Source organism: Salmo salar, chromosome 14 (genome assembly GCF_965601325.2).
Source record: "Salmo salar chromosome 14, fSalSal1, whole genome shotgun sequence".
Classification (NCBI taxonomy): domain Eukaryota; kingdom Metazoa; phylum Chordata; class Actinopteri; order Salmoniformes; family Salmonidae; genus Salmo; species Salmo salar.
The window spans coordinates 106105900-106131931 of record NC_138304.1 but is presented as its reverse complement, the minus strand read 5'-3'; the positions used below and the strand labels follow the sequence as shown (position 1 = coordinate 106131931).

General features: G+C 42.0%; 1 protein-coding gene and 1 non-coding gene across 2 annotated transcripts in view; one reads left to right on the top strand and one right to left on the bottom strand.

Moving 5' to 3' along the window:
- Nucleotides 1–26032, bottom strand: part of csmd2 (CUB and Sushi multiple domains 2) — an 854766-nt gene that overhangs the window by 434382 nt on the left and 394352 nt on the right. Inside the window, 3 exon segments of the mRNA XM_082961372.1 lie at nt 3016–3137; nt 18553–18677; nt 20078–20165. Of these exon segments, the coding sequence (XP_082817498.1) occupies nt 3016–3137; nt 18553–18677; nt 20078–20165 (335 nt within the window).
- Nucleotides 3677–3752, top strand: trnat-ugu (transfer RNA threonine (anticodon UGU)). The gene has a single exon. It is a non-coding gene; the product is annotated as a tRNA-Thr (tRNA).

The following is a 26032-nucleotide window of genomic DNA, read 5'->3' as shown; positions in this document are numbered from 1 at the left end:
GACATTGTACCAGCTCTTTTGCAGGACATTGTACCAGCTCTTTTGCAGGACATTGTACCAGCTCTTTTGCAGGACATTGTATCTGACTATCTCAAAGATCGGCTATGAAAAAGCCAACTGACACTTACTCTTGAGTTGCTGACTTGTTGCACCCTCGACAACTACTATGATTATTATTATTTGACCATGCTGGTCATTTATGAACATTTGAACATCTTGGCCATGTGCTGTTATAATCTCCACCCGGCACAGCCAGAAGAGGACTGGCCACCCCTCATAGCCTGGTTCCTCTCTAGGTTTTGGCCTTTCTAGGGAGTTTTTCCTAGCCACCGTGCTTCTACACCTGCATTGCTTGCTGTTTGGGGTTTTAGGCTGGGTTTCTGTACAGCACTTTGAGATATCAGCTGATGTAAGAAGGGCTATATAAATACATTTGATTTGATTTTGATTTGACTAGTCCAATACAGCCACAGTGCTATCTCTGTGTGTTGTTACACATGGCGCTTAACAGGAAAAGCAGGTCTGGGCCTGTATCCACAAAGCGTCTCAGAGTAGACAATTGGTCGTAAGTGCTGACAATAGAGACATTTTACTCCTACTCTTATGTGTAAAAATAAAATCAAATCTTTTGTCATAAGATTCCCACGATGTTTACCTCATGAGCTGTCCTAACCAGTTAAGAGTTACCAGCAGGTGTCTTGATAATAGAAACATGCAGTGAGTCAGTGGTTCCTGGAACACATGCAACAGTTTTGGAGTTGTTAAAAGAATGAATTGATGCTTCTATATGATCAACACACGTTCCTGTGTGGCTCAGTTGGTAGAGCATGGTGTTTGCAACGCCAGGGTTGTGGGTTCGATTCCCACAGGGGACATTTTAACATCTTGACCATGTTCTGTTATAATATCCACCCGGCACAGCCAGAAGAGGACTGGCCACCCCTCATAGCCTGGTTCCTCTCTAGGTTTCTTCCTAGGTTTTTGGCCTTTCTAGGGAGTTTTTCCTAGGGAGTTTTTCCTAGCCACCGTGCTTCTTTCACATGCATTGCTTGCTGTTTGGGGTTTTAGGCTGGGTTTCTGTACAGCACTTTGAGATATCAGCTGATGTACGAAGGGCTATATAAATACATTTGATTTGATTTGACCAGTATGAAAAAAAAAATATGAAATTGATGCATTCACTACTGTAAGTCACTCTGGATAAGAACATCTGCTAAATGACTAAAATGTAAACGTAATCTATAAAACATCTGTAACAGCTTCTCTATATGATCAATACATATATAATCTAGACCTACATGTAACAGCCTCTCTTGCACTTTTGGAACTGATTTAACATAAGGCCTATTTCACAATTATATGGCTAAATACTTATGACCACTAAGCTTACTTTAGTTTATTTGGTAAATATTTTCTTAACTCTTCTTGAACTGCACTGTTGGTTAAGGGCTTTGTAAGTAAGCATTTCACGGTAAAGTCTACACTTGTTGTATTCGGCGCATGTGACAAATAAAGTTTGATTTGATTCGTATGACCTTTTCTGAGATGCTTTGTGGATACCGGCCATGATTTGACCATAATACTGTAGAATGATAGAGCCTCTATTGTCCAAAAGGACCTTTAATCATGGGCAGTGTCATTGAGCATCATTTTAATGCAGTCAAAGTAGTCAACTGGGTGGGGATTACTATGGGTTTTAGCCTCGATGCCCACGCTGTCACATACATTATGATGGCATGAATCTGACAATGTGGGGAAAGAATATAGTTAGAAGACATATTAAAGGGATGGTTTGGATACATGTTATAGTGATGGTTTGGAGAAATATTATAGGGATGATTTGGATACATATTGTAGGGATTGTTTGGAGACATATTGAAGGGATGGTTTGGATACATATTATAGTGATGGTTTGGAGACATATTATAGGGATGGTTTGGATACATATTATAGGGATGGTTTGGATACATATTATAGGGATGGTTTGGATACATATTGTAGGGATGGTTTGGATACATATTAAAGGGATGGTTTGGAGACATATTAAAGGGATGGTTTGGAGACATATTAAAGGGATGGTTTGGAGACATATTATAGTGATGGTTTGGAGACATTAAAGGGATGGTTTGGATACATATTAAAGGGATTGTTTGGAGACATATTATAGTGATGGTTTGGAGACATATTATAGTGATGGTTTGGAGACATTAAAGGGATGGTTTGGATACATATTAAAGGGATGGTTTGGAGACATATTAAAGGGATGGTTTGGAGACATATTAAAGGGATGGTTTGGAGACATATTATAGGGATTGTTTGGAGACATATTAAAGGGATGGTTTGGATACATATTATAGGGATTGTTTGGAGACATATTAAAGGGATGGTTTGGAGACATATTAAAGGGATGGTTTGGAGACATATTAAAGGGATGGTTTGGAGACATTAAAGGGATGGTTTGGATACATATTATAGGGATTGTTTGGAGACATATTAAAGGGATGGTTTGGATACATATTATAGGGATTGTTTGGAGACATATTAAAGGGATGGTTTGGAGACATATTAAAGGGATGGTTTGGAGACATATTAAAGGGATGGTTTGGAGACATATTAAAGGGATGGTTTGGAGACATATTATAGGGATGGTTTGAAGACACATTATTGATTCCAAGTGCCGTACATTTCAATTAAACCATATGATCTTAACAGGTTTTGATAGCACAACTAGCAAACAAACAAGTAGCAACATAAACAGTAGTAAGTATTAGCGTAGCTAGCATTGCATTACCATTAAATATCCAATGTTTGCATATAGCATTTCCATATTATAATGTCAGACTGTTGTAAATCGTAGCATAGCATAGCAACATTAACATGAAGCAGTCAATATTAGTATTTAGCATGTCAGTTCTGTACTGTACTGTATTAGCATAGTATAGCATAGTATAGCATAGCAATATTAACACAGCATTTTCAGTATTAGCGTATAGCATTAGCAATGCGAGACCATACCTTGGTGGTGTCTGTAGCGGTGATGACCCAGGTGCAGTTAGCATTGTTGTCGTACTGGACAGGGTAGTTTGGTGATGTGATGATACCGTTAGGCCCTCTCAGCTGACCACCACACATAGGAGCTGAAAGAGTAAATAACAACAAAATGTTTATTTACTTATTTATTTACTTATTTATCCAACAGTCTGTATATCTGCAATTAACGCACACTCTAGAATGCCCTTTCAGCCAATCAGCCAATCAGGTATTCAACTACGTCGTAGAACAAGTATATGTATAAACAGACATATCATCCCAAAAAAGTTAGTTCAAAAAGGTTTCAAAGAGGACAGTAAGGCCAACCACGTCTCAGCTTAAAAAACAGACAAAAAAAATAATAAAATACAGAATTGACAGCAACCCTTTTAATAAATGGTGACAGAGAGAGTGGAGAAACATAAAACACACCCCAGGTGAGGTAACTGTTTTTTTCCCCCTCTATCATCACAACAGAAGACAGCCAGACCAGCTAAACCCCTGTCTCATCTCAAGCCCCAATGTCCTAGAAGATACTGAAGAGAAGCACTATCATATGTCTGAAGACTATTGAATGTTGTTTGAGAATACTAGAATCGAGACCATAGTAAAGGGATTGTCGACTTAATTAAAAAGAAGGCAATCAGGTCACGTGTGGCTCAGTTGGTAGAGCATGGTGTTTGTAACGCCAGGGTTGTGGGTTCGATTCCCACGTGGGACCAGTACAGAGAAGAAAACATGTATGAAATGTATGCGTTCGCTACTGTAAGTTGCTCTGGATAAGAGCGTCTGCTAAATGACTAAAAATGTGTAAATGTAAATCAACTTAGCACGCTGGAGAGAAAACACAAGGTCAATTGGATCAGTAAATGTTGTTTCTATTTTATTCATCCACCACCCGATCAACACAATTAAAGTTGCATCAGTGTTGGTTTCTGTTTCAATCACATTTGAAATAAGTCATCAACATATGTAATTGTCTTGTTTCAACTTAGGTTTTAACCAGACATCGACTGAAGTGTTTCCATGTTTGGATGATTTCAAATTGAATTCACATTAGTTGACGATGCAATAAAACAGCAATCTCATTGGACATTGAGCTGGCAGCTTTTCCCAATGGGGATTATCTCAAACTTTAAGGTCAAGGCCGCACCCTAAATGGTTCCATATTCCCTAGATAGTGCAATGCTTTTCACAAGAGTCCTATTGTCAATATAGTCCCTATGGTCCCTAAAACCTCTATAACCCATATTGTCTCTATGGTCCCCATAGGAAACCTCCCTAAGAGCTGTAGGAAACCTCCCTGAGAGCTGTAGGAAACCTCCCTGAGAGCTGTAGGAAACCTCCCTGAGAGCTGTAGGAAACCTCCCTGAGAGCTGTAGGAAACCTCCCTGAGAGCTGTAGGAAACCTCCCTGAGAGCTGTAGGAAACCTCCCTGAGAGCTGTAGGAAACCTCCCTGAGAGCTGTAGGAAACCTCCCTGAGAGCTGTAGGAAACCTCCATTAGAGCTGTAGGAAACCTCCCTGAGAGCTGTAGGAAACCTCCCTGAGAGCTGTAGGAAACCTCCCTGAGAGCTGTATAAAACCTCCATTAGAGCTGTAGGAAACCTCCCTGAGAGCTGTACGAAACCTCCCTGAGAGCTGTATGAAACCTCCATTAGAGCTGTATAAAACCTCCATTAGAGCTGTAGGAAACCTCCCTGAGAGCTGTATGAAACCTCCATTAGAGCTGTAGGAAACCTCCCTGAGAGCTGTACAAAACCTCCCTGAGAGCTGTATGAAACCTCCATTAGAGCTGTATAAAACCTCCATTAGAGCTGTAGGAAACCTCCCTGAGAGCTGTACAAAACCTACCTGAGAGCTGTATGAAACCTCCATTAGAGCTGTACGAAACCTCCCTGAGAGCTGTATGAAACCTCCATTAGAGCTGTAGGAAACCTCCCTGAGAGCTGTACAAAACCTCCCTGAGAGCTGTATGAAACCTCCATTAGAGCTGTATAAAACCTCCATTAGAGCTGTAGGAAACCTCCCTGAGAGCTGTACAAAACCTACCTGAGAGCTGTATGAAACCTCCATTAGAGCTGTACGAAACCTCCCTGAGAGCTGTACGAAACCTCCATTAGAGCTGTATGAAACCTCCATTAGAGCTGTAGGAAACCTCCATTAGAGCTGTAGGAAACCTCCATTAGAGCTGTAGGAAACCTCCCTGAGAGCTGTAGGAAACCTCCCTGAGAGCTGTAGGAAACCTCCCTGAGAGCTGTAGGAAACCTCCCTGAGAGCTGTAGGAAACCTCCATTAGAGCTGTATGAAACCTCCATTAGAGCTGTATGAAACCTCCATTAGAGCTGTAGGAAACCTCCATTAGAGCTGTATGAAACCTCCATTAGAGCTGTAGGAAACCTCCCTGAGAGCTGTATGAAACCTCCCTGAGAGCTGTATGAAACCTCCATTAGAGCTGTATGAAACCTCCATTAGAGCTGTAGGAAACCTCCATTAGAGCTGTATGAAACCTCCATTAGAGCTGTAGGAAACCTCCATTAGAGCTGTATGAAACCTCCATTAGAGCTGCAGTAAACCTCCATTAGAGCTGTATGAAACCTCCATTAGAGCTGTAGGAAACCTCCATTAGAGCTGTATGAAACCTCCATTAGAGCTGTATGAAACCTCCATTAGAGCTATAGGAAACCTCCATTAGAGCTGTAGGAAACCTCCATTAGAGCTGTAGGAAACCTCCATTAGAGCTGTATGAAACCTCCATTAGAGCTGTAGGAAACCTCCATTAGAGCTATAGTAGTAGTAGTAGTTGCAGAGAGACTCTTGCCCAAAAAACTTCAGCATCAAACAATGACCATTGGGACAATATATTTCAACATCCAAATGTTGGGAATGATGACAGATGGAATATGGGAAATTAATGTCTATTTTGTGATGTCATTAAAATGATTAGAAAGACGTTATAACGGAAACATAGTAACATTAAGAATTTTCACACTGTATATATCAGATTTTTTATTTTTATTTATTTTACATTTAACTAGGCAAGTCGGTTAAGAACAAATTCACAACACGAGCCTACCAGACGAGCTAAGTCACTTCTATGCTCGCTTCGAGGCAAGCAACACTGAAGCACGCATGAGAGCATCAGATGTTCCAGACGACTGTGTGATCACACTCTCCGTAGCCGACGTGAGTAAGACCTTTAAACAGGTCAACAATAACAAGCCATTACCAGGACGTGTGCTCCAGGCATGTGCTGACCAACTAGCAACCGTCTTCACTGACATTTTCAACATGTCTCCGACTCTGTACCGGTACCCCCTATATATAGCCTCCATATTGACTCTGTACCGTATCACCCTGTATATAGCCTCCATATTGACTCTGTACCGTAACACCCTGTATATAGCCTCCACAATGACTCTGTACCGTAACACCCTGTATATAGCCTCCACATTGACTCTGTACCGGTACTCCCCTGTATATAGCCTCCACATTGACTCAGTACCGGTAACACCCTGTATATAGCCTCCACATTGACTCTGTACCGTAACACCCTGTATATAGCCTCCACATTGACTCTGTACCGTAACACCATGTATATAGCCTCCACATTGACTCTGTACTGGTACCACCATGTATATAGCCTCCACATTGACTCTGTACTGGTACCACCTGTATATAGCCTCCACATTGACTATGTACCGGTAACACCCTGTATATAGCCTCCACATTGACTCTGTACCGTAACACCCTGTATATAGCCTCCACATTGACTCTGTACCGGTACCCCCTGTATATACTGTTATTTTCACTGTCATTTTACAGTTTTTTTGTATTTCCTTACTTATCTATCGTTTACCTAATACGTATTTTTTACTTAACAATTGCACTGTTGGTTAGGGTTCGTAAGTAAGCATTTCCCTGTAAGGTCTACACCTATTCAGCGCACGTGAAAAATACACTTTGATTTCATTTCATTAGAAAACGCTTTTGCAATTATGTTAGCACAGCTGAAAACTGTTGTCCTGTTTAAAGAAGCAATAAAACTGTCCTTCTTTAGACTAGTTGAGTATCTGGAGCATCAGCATTTGTGGGTTCAATTACAGGCTCAAAATGGCCAGAAACAAATAACTTTCTTCTGAAACTCGTCAGTCTATTCTTGTTCTGAGAAACGAAGGCTATTCTGTGCGAGAAATTGTCAAGAAACTGAAGATCTCGTACAACGCTGTGTACTACTCCCTTTATAGAACAGCGCAAATTGGCTCTAACCAGAATAGAAACAGGAGTGTGAGGCCTACAGTGTGTCTACTTTGAGAAACAGACGCCGCACAAGTCTTCAACTGGCAGCTTCATTAAATAGTGCCCTCAAAACACCAGTCTCAACGTCAACAGTGAGGAGGCGACTCCGGGATGCTGGCCTTCTAAACTTGGATTAGCTAACACAACGTGCCATTGGAACACAGGAGTGATGGTTGCTGATAATGGGCCTCTGTACACCTATGTAGATATTCCATAAATATCAGCCGTTTCCAGCTACAATAGTTATTTACAACATTAACAATGTCTACACTGTATTTCTGATCAATTTGATGTTATTTTAATTGCCAAAAAATATGATTTTCTTTCAAAAACAAGGACATTTCTAAGTGACCCCATACTTTTGAACGGTAGTGTATGTAAGATAAGTTAACTCTCTTTGTCTCCCCCTCTCCTTACCTACCCTTCCCTTTCATTGTGTAATCAAACAGTCATGCTTTTGTTAGTCCACTAGGGACCTGTTTTCAATGCATTATGTTAGTAATCAATAACCTATACCGTGTGTGTGTGTTTATGTATTTCTGTGTGATTATTTAGTTAGTTAGTAAATAAATAATTAAGCCAATTTGTGTATGGCTGAATCAACACTTTAAGGTTCTTGCAGATCCAGGAATATTGAGACGTTCAGAATGAGACTGATGTGGTAATAATTCATAATTGACTGTTATTGATGAGGTAATAATTAATGATTGACAGTTATTAATGTAAAAGATATTTATAGATCTTTAGAGTTTAAGTCGGGAGATAGTAACTCGGTAAACAACTTTTCACGTGGTGCCCCAAATTCCTAATGAGTTAATTGTCACATGATTAAGTTACTCTAGTAATAATTATACGTACTAGGTAATTATTCGATAAATAGAGTCATCACATTAATCATAGTCACGTCACGACAAGTAGTTAACTGAATTTTGGAGGGCACTCTAACTTCTACTCTGTCCTTGGTCCCCTTGGGCCTCTAGCAGAACCTTAACAATCCTCAAATTAAAGCAGGCCATGCCTAATGAAGGTTTTAAAGAAAGGCCTGGGTGTCTGGGGCTAAATGATTCTAGTTAAGAGGTCTAGTCCCAGACTACTCTTAATGAGTTATGTCTGAAGTGTATAGGTCCTTAGGCAAAACCTGTACCCCTCTCCCCCTTCAACATCCCTCTCCCCTCTAACAACCCTTCAACACCCCTTCAACTTCCATCTCTCCTCTCCAACCCCTCCAAAACCCCTCCAACACCCTTCCCCCCTCCAACAAACCTTCAACACCCCTCTCCCTCTCTAACATCCCTTCAACACCCAACTCCCTCTTCAGCAGCCCTTCAACACCCCTCCCCCTCCAAACTTTCAACACCCCTCTCCCCCTCCAACAAACCTTCAACACCCCTCTTCCCTTCCAACAAGTCTTCAACACCGAGCTCCCTCTCCAAAACACCCCTCCAACACCCCTCTAACAAACCTTCAACTCCCCTCTCCCGCTCCAACAAACCTTCATCTCCCCACTCCCCCTCCAACAAACCTTCAACTCCCCTCTCCCCCTCCAACAAACCTTCAACTCCCCTCTCCCCGTCCAACAAACCTTCAACTCCCCCCCCTCTAACAACCCTTCAACACCCCTCTCCCCCTCCAACAAACCTTCAACTCCCCCCCCTCCAACAACCCTTCAACACCCCTCTCCCCCTCCAACAACCCTCCAACAAACCTTCAACACCCCTCTCCCTCCAACAACCCTTTAACACCCCTCTCCCCCTCCAACAACCCTCCAAAAACCCTTCAACACCCCTCCCCTCTCCAACAACCCTCTCCAACACCTCTTCAACAACCCTCTCCCCCTCCAAAAACACTTCAACACCCCTCTCCCTCTCCAAAACCCTTCAACATCCCTATCCCTCTCCAACAACCCTCTCCCCCTCCAACAAACCTTCAACACCCATCTCCCCTCCAACACCCACCTCCCCCTCCAAAAACACTTCAACACCCCTCTCCCTCTCCAAAACCCTTCAACATCCCTATCCCCCTCCAACAACTCTCTCCCTCTCCCCCTCCAACAAACCTTCAACACCCACCTCCCCCTCCAAAAACACTTCAACACCCCTCTCCCTCTCCAAAACCCTTCAACATCCCTATCCCCCTCCAACAACCCTCTCCCTCTCCCCTCCAACAAACCTTCAACACCCATCTCCCCTCCAACACCCACCTCCCCCTCCAAAAACACTTCAACACCCCTCTCCCCCTTCCAACAAACCTTCAACACCCCTCCCCCCTCCAACACCCATCTTCCCCTCCAAAAACCCTTCAACACCCCTCCAACACCCCAACACCAGCTACATTAACGAAGGGGTAGCATTCATTTTAAAGTTTAGCATACAATAATGAAGTAATTAATTTGAGTGGTCCTGACAGCAAGGGTGACCTTAATGAAATATAATACTGTGTAGGTTTGAACTGCAAAGTCCAATAGTCTATATTCCACATTTCTGGTTAATAACGAGGTATATAAGGTTGATTATCTCCCCTGTTAATATGCTCTCTGTATTGTGGCTGCAGTGCTGCTGGTCTAGTCACCCTGCAATCAAGATAATAAGGTCTCAGAGATAAACACTAGCTTTCCCAAATGGAACCCCATTCCGTATGTAGTGCACTAGTTTGGGCCTTGGTCAAAAGTAATGTACTAAATAGGCAATAAGTTGCCATTTTTTATTTAACTAGACAAGTCAGTTAAGAACAAATTCTAATTTACAATGACGGCCTAGGAACAGTGGATTAACTGCCTTGTTCAGGGCTAGAACGACAGATCTTTACCTTGTCAGCTCGGGGATTTGATCCAGTACCCTTTGGGTTACTGGCTCAATGCTCTAATCACGAGACTACCTGTCGCCGCCACCGCCCAGGGCAGGTAGAGGAGATTAAAAACACAGCCCTGAATGCCCAGAGCACAACTACAGTTTCAGAGGAACACGTTTTAAAATTCTGATTTGATTTCAGCTGACAATGAAACGCTCCGTGTGCTAGTTAAAGACCTGTAGTTATCTGGTAGACTGGAGTTTTCATGGCAAGGTCACCGTGTTTGGAAAAACTCTGGGTCCCAAATTGGGACACATTTCACTATGTTCCCTTGTCAAAATAAGTGCAGTGTATAGGGTATAGGGTGTGATGTGGGACACAGCATCAGAAGGCTGCTTACACAGGCAGCTCAATTCTGAATTACCAATCACATCAGATCTTTTCACATCAGATCCTGTTGTTGTTTTTTAACCGATAAGATCCTGAGCTGATCTGATCGGTTAAAAAAAAACAATTAGTAAAAAAGAAGATCAGACTTGGGTTTTGAATGGCCCTAGATTACACCTAGTCCTGCACTAAACAGTATGCCAAATGAAGATGAAGTAATGAGGATTAGCAACACTTTCATTTGGTTTTAGATAAATTAACAATTCCTGGATTATGGTTATTTTTCAGTTAAACAGTTTTGGTCCAAAGAAATGTAATCCAAGGCTAATTAATGCTAATCAGTGTTAATTAACCTGTTCAACAACTTTACTCATTGCATCACTTTAATCTAGGTCTGTGATACTGTTTTATCCACCATTTTAGAATTAAACTTTGACAAAGCAAATTCTCTACCTCAAAACCATTCACATTATCCTCCATGAGAAAGTTTACTGTAATCCAAATGGGCATCTATTGTTTGGATGAGAGGAAGTACAATCAGATTACCCACAAATCCTTAGGAGACGGGTATCCCCCATTCCTGAGTGGTATAATCTCATTGTGACTCAATTGGATCAGTCCAAAGGCGTTTGCATGCTTCCCAGCTGAAACAGTTCGGAAGAGTTTGTGCAAACGTTTTTGTTTGTTTCGGACTTTGGTGAGGGTTTTTTTCCGGCTGTTAGGGCATCCAATGTTTTTTCTTGAGGCCAAAGTTAATAGCCAAAGTCTATACCAATTCATCTGTGATTGGTCAACAGTATGGATTCTTCAATAAAGTCTTTGTTGTCATTCAACGAGAGACGACTTGTTTTCATGCTAGTTAGATGTAAAAATGCGCGACTAAGATCTCCTTTTGCAAAAACGTAAACATTTATAACAGATTTATTGAGTTATATCTTAAATTAATTCTGATTATTTTGAGGAAGTGTATACTGGCTACGGCGTCTGAAAATGGACAAACAGTACAAAGTTTTTCAAGCAAAGTTCTTTTAAGAGACTATGCAAGCACACCCGTTCGGTTCGCATAGCCGAGTAGAGCTAAGCGCTAGCCAAACTGGGTGCTCTTTCAAAAGCACTCTTTCAAAAGTGGATTTCCCAAAGCACATTATGTGGAGTGGAGTGGTGGAGATAGCCGATGGCCGACAGCGATGATTATGGGGATAAACCACCCGAGCGATTGCATCAGACATCCATGGCTGTGGAGGGGAGTTAAGGAAACTGATGAGTGGGGAAGTGCTGAAATAGCCACAAAATGGCTGAAGTGCTCCCAGGTGGGTGATGGTATACGTACAGTAGGTGGATGGAAGGTTTACATCTCACACATTGCAGAAGCACTATGTGTGGACATTAAGTCTAAGGTGGTATATGACTGCTATCGATTATCTAATGTTGCTTTCTCTAGGGGGCCATCGATACTAATGGCCGGTAGAGAGATACTTTAGAAATCAATCATTGTTAAGAACAGACAAATCTCTCTCCTCCTTTGTTATGGAAGGTTTCTCTCTCTCTCTCTCTTTGTTATGGAAGGTTTCTCTCTCTCTCTCTCTTTGTTATGGAAGGTTTCTCTCTCTCTCTCTCTTTGTTATGGAAGGTTTCTCTCTCTCTCTCTCTCTCTCTTTGTTATGGAAGGTTTTTCTCTCTCTCTCTTTGTTATGGAAGGTTTCTCTCTCTCCTCCTTTGTTATGGAAGGTTTCTCTCTCTCTCTCTTTGTTATGGAAGGTTTCTCTCTCTCTCTTTTTGTTATGGAAGGTTTCTCTCTCTCTCTTTGTTATGGAAGGTTTCTCTCTCTCCTCCTTTGTTATGGAAGGTTTCTCTCTCTCTCTCTTTGTTATGGAAGGTTTCTCTCTCTCTCTTTTTGTTATGGAAGGTTTCTCTCTCTCTCTCTTTGTTATGGAAGGTTTCTCTCTCTCTCTCTCTTTGTTATGGAAGGTTTCTCTCTCTCTCTCTTTGTTATGGAAGGTTTCTCTCTCTCTCTTTGTTATGGAAGGTTTCTCTCTCTCTCTCTCTTTGTTATCCTGTTGGGGCTAGGGGGCAGTATTGAGAAATTTTGAAAAAAATATGTGCCCATTTTTAACTGCCTCCTACACCAACTCAGAAGCTAGGATATGCATATTATTAACACATTCGGATAGAAAACACTCTGAATTTTCTAAAACAGTTTGAATGGTGTCTGTAAGTATAACAAAACTCATATTGCTGGCAAAAACCTGTGAAAAATAGATAAAAAAAAAAATGTGAATTTTGTGACTGTACTATTTAGTGTCATTGTTTTATAGATACCATAGTGAGAAAGGATTCATTTCGCAACTCCTACGGCTTCCACTAGATGTCAACGATCTTTATAAAGTTGTTTGAAGCGTCTATGATAAACAGAGAGCAAATTAGAATGCAGGGAAGTTGACATGTCGTCACTTCATTTTTTTGCGCCTGCGCATAAATCTGAGAAGAGTGAGTTTGTCATAATTGTTTATCTAGACATAGGATAGGTTGTGTGAAAATATTACTGATGTTTACTGATGTTTCACGTTAAAAATGGACCAAAAGATTAATGCTAAACAACGTTTGACATGTTTGAACGAACGTAAATAGATTATTTACTAGGTTTTTTTAGCTTTTCGGCGTGATTTTACACCCCCCCCCCACCACGTTTTGTGGGAGCATACTGAACGCTAACTACTTGGTGTTATTTGGACATAAATTATGAACTTTGTCAAAAGAAACCACATTTGTTCTGGACCTGGGATTCCTGGCAGTGCCTTCTGATGGAGATAATCAAAGGTAGGGGGATATTTACAATGTTATTATCGATATTAGATGATGCTAACTGTATAGCATAGCCTATTGTTCTTAGCATAGCACCCCGTTTATTGCAAAATGTGATTTCCCAGTAAAGTTATTTTGAGATCTGGCCATTCGGTAGCAATTACGAGATGATAATATATTATTCTTTGAATGACAATATTATAATTTACCAATGTTTTCGAATAGTAATTTTGTTATGTTCACCGGAAGCATTTCAGAGAAGAAAAAAATCTGAATTTCACCGCTACTGTAAAATGCTGTTTTTGGATATAAATATGAACTTGATGGAACAAAAAATCCATGTATTGTATAACATAATGTCCTAGGAGTGTCATCTGATGGAGATTGTCAAAGGTTGGTGCATAATTTTAGCTGGTTTCTGCTTTTGGTGACGCCTGACCTTGAATTGAAACTGGATGTTTGTACTTTTGTGGCTATGTACTGTCCTAACATAATCTAACTTTATGCTTTTGCCGTAAAGCCTCTTTGAAAATCGAACAATGTGGTTAGATTAAGGAGATGTTTATCTTTTAAATGGTGTAAAATAGTTGATTGTTTGAGAAATTGAAATTATTAGATTTTTGATGTTTTGAATTTCCAGCCTTGTTAGCAATCCCGTCTCGGGGTTCATTGCTAACCTGTAGCCCCAACAGGTTATGGAAGGTTTCTCTCTCTCTCTAACTCAAGGACAGACAGTTATGTGATGCAGTGTAGCCCTAGCTAGTTAGGGGGAGTCCATGTCAAATGGCTAGTTAGTAGGTTTTGTGGGGTAGCTAGTATGGTTGTGGTAATGTTGTGGTAGTTAGTCGGTTGTGGTAACTATGGTAGCTAGTGGGGTTGTGGTAACTATGGTAGCTAGTATGGTTGTGGTAATGTTGTGGTAGCTAGTGGGGTTGTGGTAATGTTGTGGTAGCTAGTGGGATTGCAGTAATGTTGTGGTAGCTAGTGGGGTTGTGGTAACTATGGTAGCTAGTAGGGTTGTGGTAACTATGGTAGCTAGTGGGGTTGTGGTAACTATGGTAGCTAGTGGGGTTGTGGTAATGTTGTGGTAGCTAGTATGATTGTGGTAATGTTGTGGTAGCTAGTGGGGTTGTGGTAATATTGTGGTAGCTAGTGGGGTTGTGGTAACTATGGTAGCTAGTGGGGTTGTGGTAACTATGGTAGCTAGTGGGGTTGTGGTAATGTTGTGGTAGCTAGTATGATTGTGGTAATGTTGTGGTAGCTAGTATGGTTGTGGTAATGTTTTGGTAGCTAGTGGGGTTGTGGTAATGTTGTGGTAGCCAGTGGGGTTGTGGTAACTATGGTAGCTAGTGGGGTTGTGGTAACTATGGTAGCTAGTGGGGTTGTGGTAACTATGGTAGCTAGTGGGGTTGTGGTAACTATGGTAGCTAGTATGGTTGTGGTAACTATAGTAGCTAGTATGGTTGTGGTAACTATGGTAGCTAGTGGGATTGTGGTAACTATGGTAGCTAGTAGGGTTGTGGTAACTATGGTAGCTAGTTGGGTTGTGGTAACTATGGTAGCTAGTGGGGTTGTGGTAACTATGGTAGCTAGTGGGGTTGTGGTAATGTTGTGGTAGCTAGTGGGGTTGTGGTAATATTATCCTGTTTGGGATAGGGGGCAGTATTTTCACGTCCGGATAAAAAACGTACCCGATTTAATCTGGTTACCAGTCCTACCCAGTAACTAGAATATGCATATACTTATTATATATGGATAGAAAACACCCTAAAGTTTCTAAAACTGTTTGAATGGTGTCTGTGAGTATAACAGAACTCATATGGCAGGCAAAAACCTGAGAAGGTTTCATGCAGGAAGTGGCCTGTCTGACAAGGTGTTGTTGTTCTTGCTTCTGTTTATTGAAGAGTCAGGATCTTAGCTGTAACGTGACATTTCCTAGGGCTCCAATAGGCTCTCAGAGCCCGGGAAAAACCTGAACGATGACGAGGCAGCCTCAGGCTGAAACACATTATCGCCTTTTCCAAGTGGCCCATCAGAGGACAATGGAATTAGGCGCGTGCCCGATTCGACCCAGTGATATATTTTCCTTCGGCTGTTTATCTAATTGCAGATTCCCGGTCGGAATATTATCGCTTTTTTTACGAGAAAAATGGCATAAAAATTGATTTTAAACAGCGGTTGACATGCTTCGAAGTACGGTAATGAAATATTTAGAAATCTTTTGTCACGAAATGCGCCGTGCCGGCGACCGTTATTTACCATTGGGATAGTGTCTGGGACGCACAAACAAAACGTCGCTGTTGGAACATAACTATGGATTATTTTGGACCAAACCTACATTTGTTATTGAAGTAGAAGTCCTGGGAGTGCATTCTGACAAAGAACAGGAAAGGTAAGACCATTTTTCTCATAGTAAATCTGATATTGGTGAGTGCTAAACCTGCTGGGTGTCTAAATAGCTAGCCCGTGATGCCTGGGCTATGTACTTAGAATATTGCAAAATGTGCTTTCACCGAAAAGCTATTTTAAAATCGGACATATCGAGTGCATAGAGGAGTAATGTATCTATAATTCTTAAAATAATTGTTATGCTTTTTGTGAATGTTTATCGTGAGTAATTTAGTAAATTGTTAGTAAATTCGCCGGAAGTTTGCGGGGGGTATGCTAGTTCTGAACGTCAGATGCTAATGTAAAAAGCTGTTTTTTGATATAAATATGAACTTGATTGAACAAAACATGCATGTATTGTATAACATAATGTCCTAGGTGTGTCATCTGATGAAGATCATCAAAGGTTAGTGCTGCATTTAGCTGTCTTCTGGGTTTTTGTGACATTATATGCTAGCTTGAAAAATGGGTGTCTGATTATTTCTGGCTTGGTACTCTGCTGACATAATCTAATGTTTTGCTTTCGTTGTAAAGCCTTTTTGAAATCGGACAGTGTGGTTAGATTAACGAGAGTCTTGTCTTTAAATAGCTGTAAAATAGTCATATGTTTGAGAAATTGAAGTAATAGGATTTTTAAGGTATTTGAAAATCGCGCCACAGGCTTCAACTGGCTGTTACGTAGGTGGGACGAATTCGTCCCGCCTAGCCCATAGAGGTTATGGTAGCTAGTATGGTTGTGGTAATGTTGTGGTAATGTTGTGGTAGCTTGTAGGGTTGTGGTAATGTTGTTAGCTAGCGGGGTTGTGGTAACTTATTCTCTTCTGATTCCGGAAATCTTCCAGCCAGGAAAACCTCTGAATTCTGGAAAAGTTACTGACATTTTTGCAGCTTTACTAACTAGTTAGCGGGGGCACAATCCCCCTGTTCTGATACCTAGAAGTGGTTGTTTCATTTGTGGGATTTTGTGGGTAACGATATCCTTCTGGACGACAGACGTCCGTGTGTTTTAAAGGGTCACAGAAATCGTGCCAGAATCTGTGCAAGGAGAAGTCTCTGGTTCAAGCCCAGGTTGGGATAAGGAGAGGGACAGAAGAAACACTGTTACCTGCGCTCAGTAATATAATCCAGTCCACTTCTCTTTCTACTTCTCAAGGACAGCGTTGTGATGCAGTGTGAGTTTTTCTGTTTATGTATAGTACAGGTATGACAGTGTGATTTATGAACACTTAGTTCAGGAGGCTGAGTAACATTGTTTTGGTTTAATTACTCAGCCCAACTTTTTTTTTGGGGGGGGGGGGTGGGGGGGGGTTCCCCCCTCTTGCGGCACTTTCCAATTAAAGGGACGTTTTAGAGTAATGACCCAGCGTTTCATGGTGTCGAATCGATGAAACGAGACAAATAATCATTCTACCAATAGATCGCTAATTTCACACCAATAAAAAGGGTTGATTGAATTATCCCGTTCCCACCCAAATCCATAGTCAATCCGTGATCAGTGTGTGTGTGTGTGTGTGTGAATGACTGATATTTGCTAAGAGACTGGAGGGGCTTGGTGATAATCTGTGGCCTGCATGGTATTTATTTATTTTATTTAACCTTTTATTAAACTAGGCAAGGTTAACAATAAAATTCTTATTTACAACGATGGCCTAAACCTCTCGTAACCCTGACGACGTGGGACCATTTGTGCACCGCCCTATGGGACTCGTGATCAATTATAATCTGATGATATTTTTTTTATTTTATCTTTATTTAACTCGGCAAGTCAGTTTAAGAACAAATTCTTATTTTACAATGGCGGCCTACCGAGGAACAGTGGGTTAACTGCCTTGTTCAGGGGGCAGAACGACAGATTTGTACCTTGTCAGCTCAGGGATTTGAACTTGCAACCTTTCGGTTACTAGTCCAACGCTCTAACCACTAGGCTACCCTGCCACCCCTATATAGGGGCCTGCATGGTATAAAGTACTCTAGTGATAATCTGATGATAGAGGGGCCTGCAGGGTATAAGTACTCTAGTGATAATCTGATGATAGAGGGGCCTGCAGGGTATAAAGTACTCTAGTGATAATCTGATGATAGAGGGGCCTGCAGGGTATAAAGTTATATAGTGTATTAACCTGTGTGTCATCTCAACTCTCATCTCCTACAGCAAAGTAGCTACACTCCTATCTACTATCCAAAGCATCCACCAAACAGACCACACACACACACACACACACACACACACACACACACACACACACACACACACACACGATTGAAAATAGAGATGGGACTCTATCTCTCTGTTATACTCTCATACATTCAGACACAATCATTGGAAATAGAAAAACAGCCATCTAACATTTGACACATCAGCCTGTTTGGGTGATTAGGCTTTTGAACAACAAAGCCACACAGCCAGTGGGCAGATTGGACGACACACATACTGTAGGTTCTTCCGTCCGTTCTGTCCGCCTGTCACAGAACGTCGGGGAGAACGGAGGATATATGCCCTGTGGGCAGGTGAATGTTCAGCATGGATACATGAGGGTCAGTTTCAGGCCTGTCCAGCTAAGACAACAGATAAACATATGAACACACACAGACACACACACACACACACACATAGACACCCCGACACATACAGACACCCCGACACACACAGACACCCCGACACACCCTGACACACACAGACACACACAGACACATACAGACACACAGACACACCGACCCACACAGACACCCCGACACACCGACCCACACAGACACCCCGACACACCCCGACACACACAGACACACCGACACACCGACACACACCGACACACACAGACACACACACAGACACACACAGACACACCCTAAAAGACCTCCATACCTCTACATATGGGTCGGTCGTCGCTCCATCCTACGTAGCTGTCTGTGACTCTCAGGCAGCTGATGCTCTTAGAGCCCTGCAGCTCATAAACCTCATCACAGGAGAAGTGCACCGTGGCACCTCGCCTGTAGGGGGAGGTAGAGAGACAGGGTTATACACATCCAGCTCATAAACCCTCATCCCAGCCTGTAGGGGGAGGTAGAGAGACAGAGAGTTATACACATCCAGCTCATAAACCCTCATCCCAGCCTGTAGGGGGAGGTAGAGAGACAGAGGGTTATACACATCCAGCTCATAAACCCTCATCCCAGCCTGTAGGGGGAGGTAGAGAGACAGAGGGTTATACACATCCAGCTCATAAACCCTCATCCCAGGAGAAGTGCACCGTGGCACCCAGCCTCCAGTGGTCTATTCCTTAGTCATTACCTCTATATACCCAGTGGTCTATTCCTTAGTCATTACCTCTATATACCCAGTGGTCTATTCCTTAGTCATTACCTCTATACCCAGTGGTCTATTCCTTAGTCATTACCTCTATATACCCAGTGGTCTATTCCTTAGTCATTACCTCTATATACCCAGTGGTCTATTCCTTAGTCATTACCTCTATACCCAGTGGTCTATTCCTTAGTCATTACCTCTATACCCAGTGGTCTATTCCTTAGTCATTACCTCTATATACCCAGTGGTCTATTCCTTAGTCATTACCTCTCTATACCCAGTGGTCTATTCCTTAGTCATTACCTCTATATACCCAGTGGTCTATTCCTTAGTCATTACCTCTATATACCCAGTGGTCTATTCCTTAGTCATTACCTCTATATACCCAGTGGTCTATTCCTTAGTCATTACCTCTATATACCCAGTGGTCTATTCCTTAGTCATTACCTCTATATACCCAGTGGTCTATTCCTTAGTCATTACCTCTATATACCCAGTGGTCTATTCCTTAGTCATTACCTCTCTATACCCAGTGGTCTATTCCTTAGTTGTGTTTTCGAAAACAAACAACACATGCATTATTTTCTCTTCCTCAACAGATTTTCATCCACATCTCCTTCTCACTCCTCTCTCTTTCTCTCTCTCCTTCTCCTTGTGTCTCTCCTCTCTCCTTCTCCCTCTCCTCTCTCCTTCTCTCACTCCTCTCTCCTTCTCTCTCCTTCTCCTTGTCTCTCTCCTCTATCCTTCTCCTCTCTCCTCTCTCCCTCTCCTCTCTCCTTCTCTCACTCTTCTCTCTCCTTCTCTCACTCCTCTCTCCTTCTCCTTGTCTCTCCTCCTTGTCTCTCTCCTCTCTCTCCTCTCCCTTCTATCCTCCTTCCTCTCTCCTCTCTCCTTCTCCTCTCTCCCTCTCCTCTCTCCTTCTCTCACTCCTCTCTCCTTCTCTCTCCTTCTCCTTGTCTCTCTCTTCTCTCTCCTCTCCCTTCTATCCTCCTTCCTCTCTCCTTCTCTACTTCTCTCTCTCCTTATCTCTCTCCTCTCTCCGCTAAATGTGTTTCTGTTCCTGTTTTGTATGTTGCGTTTTTACCTGAAGTCAGATCCTTTTCTTTTCCCTCGATCAGGGATCCCCGGGTCTGGACACATGTTATGTCCCTGGGCCACACCCATCTGAGACACTGAGAGAAGGGGATGAGAGAGAGAGAGAGAAGGAAGGGGATGAGAGAGAAAGATGAAAGAGAGAGTAAAATAAACAATCAGTGTTTCACATAGCATCCAGCAAAAATCAAGGTAAATTAGGTACAGCACATTTCAACAAAACCAGCCTTATTCTAAAATGGATTCAATTACACAATTTCCTCATTAATCTACACACAATATCCCATAATGACTTACATATCTATTCAGACCCTTTGCTATGAGACTCAAAATTGAGCTCAGTTGTATCCTGTCTCCATGTATCTACAACTTGACTGGAGTCAACGTGTGAAATTCAATTGATCTGACTGGACAGATTTGGATAGAGACACACATCTATATATATATAAGGTCCCACAGTTGACAGTGCATATCAGAGCAAAAACCAAGTCATGAGGTCGAACGAATTGTCCGTAGAGCTCCGAGATGGGATTGTGTTGACGCACAGATCTGGGGAAGGGTACCAAAAAAGGTCTGCGGCATTGAAGGTCCCCAAGAACACAGTGGCCTCCATCATTATTAAATGGAAGAAGTTTGGAACCACCAACAACCTTCCTAGAGCTGAACTAAGCAAAAGAAAAGTAGAAAAGCTCAGGACCTCACACAGCCAAGACAATGCAAGAGTGGCTTCAGGACAAGTCTCTGAATGTCCTTGAGTGGCCCAGCCAGAGCCAGGATTTGAACCCGATCGAACATCTCTGGAGAGACCTGAAAATACAGAGCCTTCCAAAAGTATTCCTCCCCTTGGCGTTTTTCCTATTTTGTTGCATTACAACCTGTAATTTAAATAGATTTTTGTAATGGACATACACAAAATAGTCTGAATTGGTGAAGTGAAATGAAAAAAAGTAACTTATTTAAAAATATTAAAAAATAAACAGAAAAGTGGTGCGTGCATATGTATTCAATCCCTTTGCTATGAAGCCCCTAAATAAGATCTGGTGCAACCAATTACCTTCAGAAGTCACATAATTAGTTAAATAAAGTCCACCTGTGTGCAATCTAAGTGTTACATGATCTGTCACATGATCTCGGTATTTACCTGTTCTGAAAGGCCCCAGAGTCTGCAACATCCCTTAGCAAGGGGCACCACCAAGCACCACAACAAACCTGCCAAGAGAGGGCCGCCCACCAAAACTCACAGACCAGGCAAGGAGGGCATTAATCAGAGAGCCAACAAAGAAACCAAAGATAACCCTGAAGGAGCTGCAAAGCTTCACAGTGGAGATAGGAGAATCTGTTCATAGGACCACTTTAAGCCGAATACTCCACAGAGCTGGGCTTTACGGAAGAGTGGCCAGAAAAAAAGCCATTGCTTAAAGAAAAAAATGTGGGAGACTCCACAACCATATGGAAGAAGGTACTCTGGTCAGATGAGACTGAAATGTAGCTTTTTGGCCATCAAGGAAAACGCTATGTCTGGCGAAAACCCAACACCTCTCATCACCCAGAGAACACCATCCCTACAGTGAAGCATGGTGGTGGCAGCATCATGCTGTGGGGATGTTCTCCATCGGCAGGGACTGGGAAACTGGTCAGAATTGAAGGAATGATGGATGGCGCTAAATACAGGGAAATTCTTGATGAAACCTGTTTCAGTCTACCAGAGATTTGAGACTGGGACGGAGGTTCACCTTCCAGCAGGACAATGACCCTAAGCATACTGCTAAAGCAACACTCTAGTGGTTTAAGGGGAAACAATTATATGTCCTGGAATGGCCTAGTCAAAGCCCAGACCTCAATCGAATTGAGAATCTGTGGTATGACTTAAAGATTGCTGCACACCAGCGGAACCCATCCAACTTGAAGGAACTGGAGCAGTATTGCCTTGAAGAATGGACAAAAATCCCAGTGGCTAGATGTGCCAAGCTCATAAAGACACAACTAGAGACTTGCAGCTGTAATTGCTGCAAAATGTGGTTCTACAAAGTATTGACTTTGGGGGGGGGGGGTGAATAGTTATGAATGCTCAAGTTCTGTTTGTTTGTCTTATTTCTTGTTTTTTCACAATAAAAAATATTTTGCATCTTCAAAGTGGTAGGCATGTTGTGTAAATCAAATGATACAAACCCCCAAAAATCCATTTTAATTCCAGGTTGCAAGGCAACAAAATAGGAAAAATGCCAAGGGGGTGAATACTTTCGCAAGCCACTGTAGCTGTGCAGAGACGCTCCCCATCCAACCTGACAGAGCTTGAGTGGATCTGCAGAGAAGAATGTGAGAAACTCCACAAATACAGGTGTGCCAAGCTTGTACCAAAGGTGTTTCGACAAAGTACTGAGTAAAAGGTCTGAATAGTTATGTACTTATATACATTTGCAACAAAAAAAAATTCAATGTCATTATGAGGTATTGTGTGTAGATTGATAAGGGGAGAAAACAAGTTAATACATTTTAGAATGAGGCTGTAACGTAACAAAATGCGGAAAAAGTCAAGTGTTTTTGAAAACTTTCTGAATGTTGAAGTCGGAAGTTGTGTTTTCCTGTCAGCAGTATAGCATACCTGCATCTCCATACATGTCTGTGTGTGTGTGTGTGTGTGTGTGTGTGTGTGTGTTTTTTGTTTTTTTGTGTTTGTGTGTGTTTGTGTGTGTGTGTGTGTGTGTGTGTGTGTGTGTGTGTGTGTGTGTGTGTGTGTGTGTGTGTGACTGAGAGCTGCTGCCTGTAGCATGTCATCCTTTATTAATTGAAAAGTCCTTAGAAGGCTTTAGAAGCTTCTGATAGGCTAGTTGACATCATTTGAGTTAATTGGAGGTGTACCTGTGGATGTATTTCAAGGCCTTCCTTCAAACTCAGTGTCTCTTTGCTTGACATCACGGGAAAATCAAAAGAAATCAACCAAGACCTCAGAAAAAAATGTGTAGACCTCGACAAGTCTGGTTCATCCTTGGGAGCAATTTACAAACACCTGAAGGTACCACGTTCATCTGTACAAACAATAGTACGCAAGTATAAACACCATGGGACCATGCAGCCATCATACCGCTCAGGAAGGAAACGCATTCTGTCTCCAAGAGATGAACGTACTTTGGTATGAAAAATGCAAATCAATCCCAGAACAACAGCAAAGGACCTTGTGAAGATGCTGGAGGAAACAGGTACAAAAATATCCACAGTAAAACAAGTCCTATATTGACATAACCTGAAAGGCCGCTCAGCAAGGAAGAAGCCACTGCTCCAAAACCGCCATAAAAAGGCCAGACTACGATTTGCAAATGCACATGGGGACAAAGATCGTACTTTTTGGAGAAATGTCCTCTGGTCTGATGAAACAAAAATAGAACTGTTTGGCCATCGTTATGGTCATTATTGGAGGAAAAAGGGGGAGGCTTGCAAACTGAATAACACCATCCCAACCATGAAGCACGGGGGTAGCAGCATAATGTTGTGGGGGTGCTTTGCTGCATGAGGGACTGGTGCACTTCACAAAATAGGAGGAAAATTATGTGAACATTATGTGGATATATTGAAGCAACATCTCAAGACATCAGTCAGGAAGTTAAAGCTTGGTCGCAAATGGGTCTTCAAAATGGACAATGACCCCTGGCATACTTCCAAAGTTGTGGCAAAATGGCTTAAGGACAACAAAGTCAAGGTATTGGAGTGGCCATCACAAAGCCCTGACGTCAATCCTATAGAAAATTTGTGGGCAGAACTGAAAAATTGTGTGCGAGCAAAGAGGCCTACAAACCTGACTCAGTTACACCAGCTCTGTCAGGAGGAATGGGCTAAAATTCACCCAACTTATTGTGGGAAGCTTGTGGAAGGCTACCCAAAATGTTTGACCCAAGTTAAACAGTTTAAAGGCAGTGCTACCAAATACTAATTGAGTGTATGTAAACTTCTGACCCACTGGGAATGTGATGAAAGAAATAAAAGCTGAAATAAATAATTCTCTCTACTTTTATTCTGACATTTCACATTCGTAAAATAAAGTGGTGATCCTAATTGACCTAAGACAGGGAATTCTTACTAGGATTAAATGTCAGGAATTGTGAAAAACTGAGTTTAAATGTATTTGGCCAAGATGTATGTAAACTTCTGACTTCAACTTTATATATCAATCACTCTCTGTTGGTTTCTCAGTCCAATTTGATCAAACACATTGGCACAGTTTCCTACAGCTAGGCTAAACAGCATTCTGCCTGCTCTGACATCTCCTGATTACTAGAGCCAGAAGGGATTGACTCGGATCTTTATTACCAATGTCAGTAAAGAACGTAGTAAAATAACATAGCATTTCAAATGTTAATATTTTGGGCCTGCATTTCAAATAAAAAATATATATAAATTGTCAAATGATGAATACAACAGGTGTAGACCTCACAGTGAAATGCTGAATACAACAGGTGTAGTAGACCTTACAGTGAAATGCTGAATACGACAGGTGTAGACCTTACAGTGAAATGCTTACTTACAAGCCCTTAACCAACTATGCAGTTTAAAGAAAAATTGTTAAGTAAAAAATGTAAATAAAAATAATAAATAATTAAAGAGCAGCAGAAAAATGATAAATAGTGAGGCTATATACAGGGTGTTACGGTACAGAGTCAATGTGGAGGATATATACAGGGTGTTACGGTACAGAGTCAATGTGGAGGCTATATACAGGGTGTTACGGTACAGAGTCAATGTGGAGGCTATATACAGTACAGAGTCAATGTGGAGGCTATATACAGGGGGTACCGGTACAGAGTCAATGTGTGGGGGCACATGGTTAGTCGAGGTAATTGAGGTAATATGTACAGGTAGGTAGAGTTAAACCATATTTGGTGTGATTTGAATGTTTGTGACATGACTCCATTGTCTCCGGAGACACTTCTGTCTACAAGTGGATATCAGAGGAATATGCTTTGTTACAACGCTGTTAATAAATGACAGATAATTACATTTCAAAATGCCACCTTTATTACTGGTTCAGCATAAAACATTATTGTATTATTGGCAATGGCATTATTTTAGCCATAATATTTCCTAATACATTTTGTAAGGTTATGTAATTATATTCCCTGTGCACTCTTCCTGCCTCTGGCCCTTATTATCATAATCAACATTATCATCTTTTTGTCTTTAGTTCAAAATATCTTTACCCCTTTCCTCCCAGACGACAGCATTCTGCTAAAACATATCAACTGATTGAGACAGGAAGGGGAAGTGACACAGGGTCGGTGAGACAGCCAACCCCGGCAGGCTCCTTAACAGACAGGGCGGGGTCAAAGGCCCGACAGGTGGGGCCAAAGCCAATGTGACACCGGCTGATTAGCCGGGACTCTGGGCGGCTCTGAATATTGATGAGGGAGAAAAGGCCAGGCCTGTCATCGTTAGGGGAACGAAAAACTGGTCGGTAACCAAGGCAGCAGGACCGAGAGAGGAAGAGGTGGAGGAGAGAAGAATGAGAATGAAAATAAAGAGGAGAAGGACGAAGGAGGAGATGGGTATGAGGTGATGGAGGTAGAGGAGATGGGTATGAGGTGATGGAGGTAGAGGACTAGAGGAGATGGTATGAGGTGATGGAGGTAGAGGAGATGGGTATGAGGTGATGGAGGTAGAGGACCAGAGGAGATGGGTATGAGGTGATGGAGGTAGAGGACTAGAGGAGATGGGTATGAGGTGATGGAGGTAGAGCAGATGGGTATGAGGTGATGGAGGTAGAGGACCAGAGGAGATGGGTATGAGGTGATGGAGGTAGAGGACTAGAGGAGATGGGTATGAGAAGATGGAGGTAGAGAGGATGGGTATGAGGTGATGGAGGTAGAGGACTAGAGGAGATGGGTATGAGGTGATGGAGGTAGAGGAGATGGGTATGAAGTGATGGAGGTAGAGGAGCTGGGTATGAGGTGATGGAGGT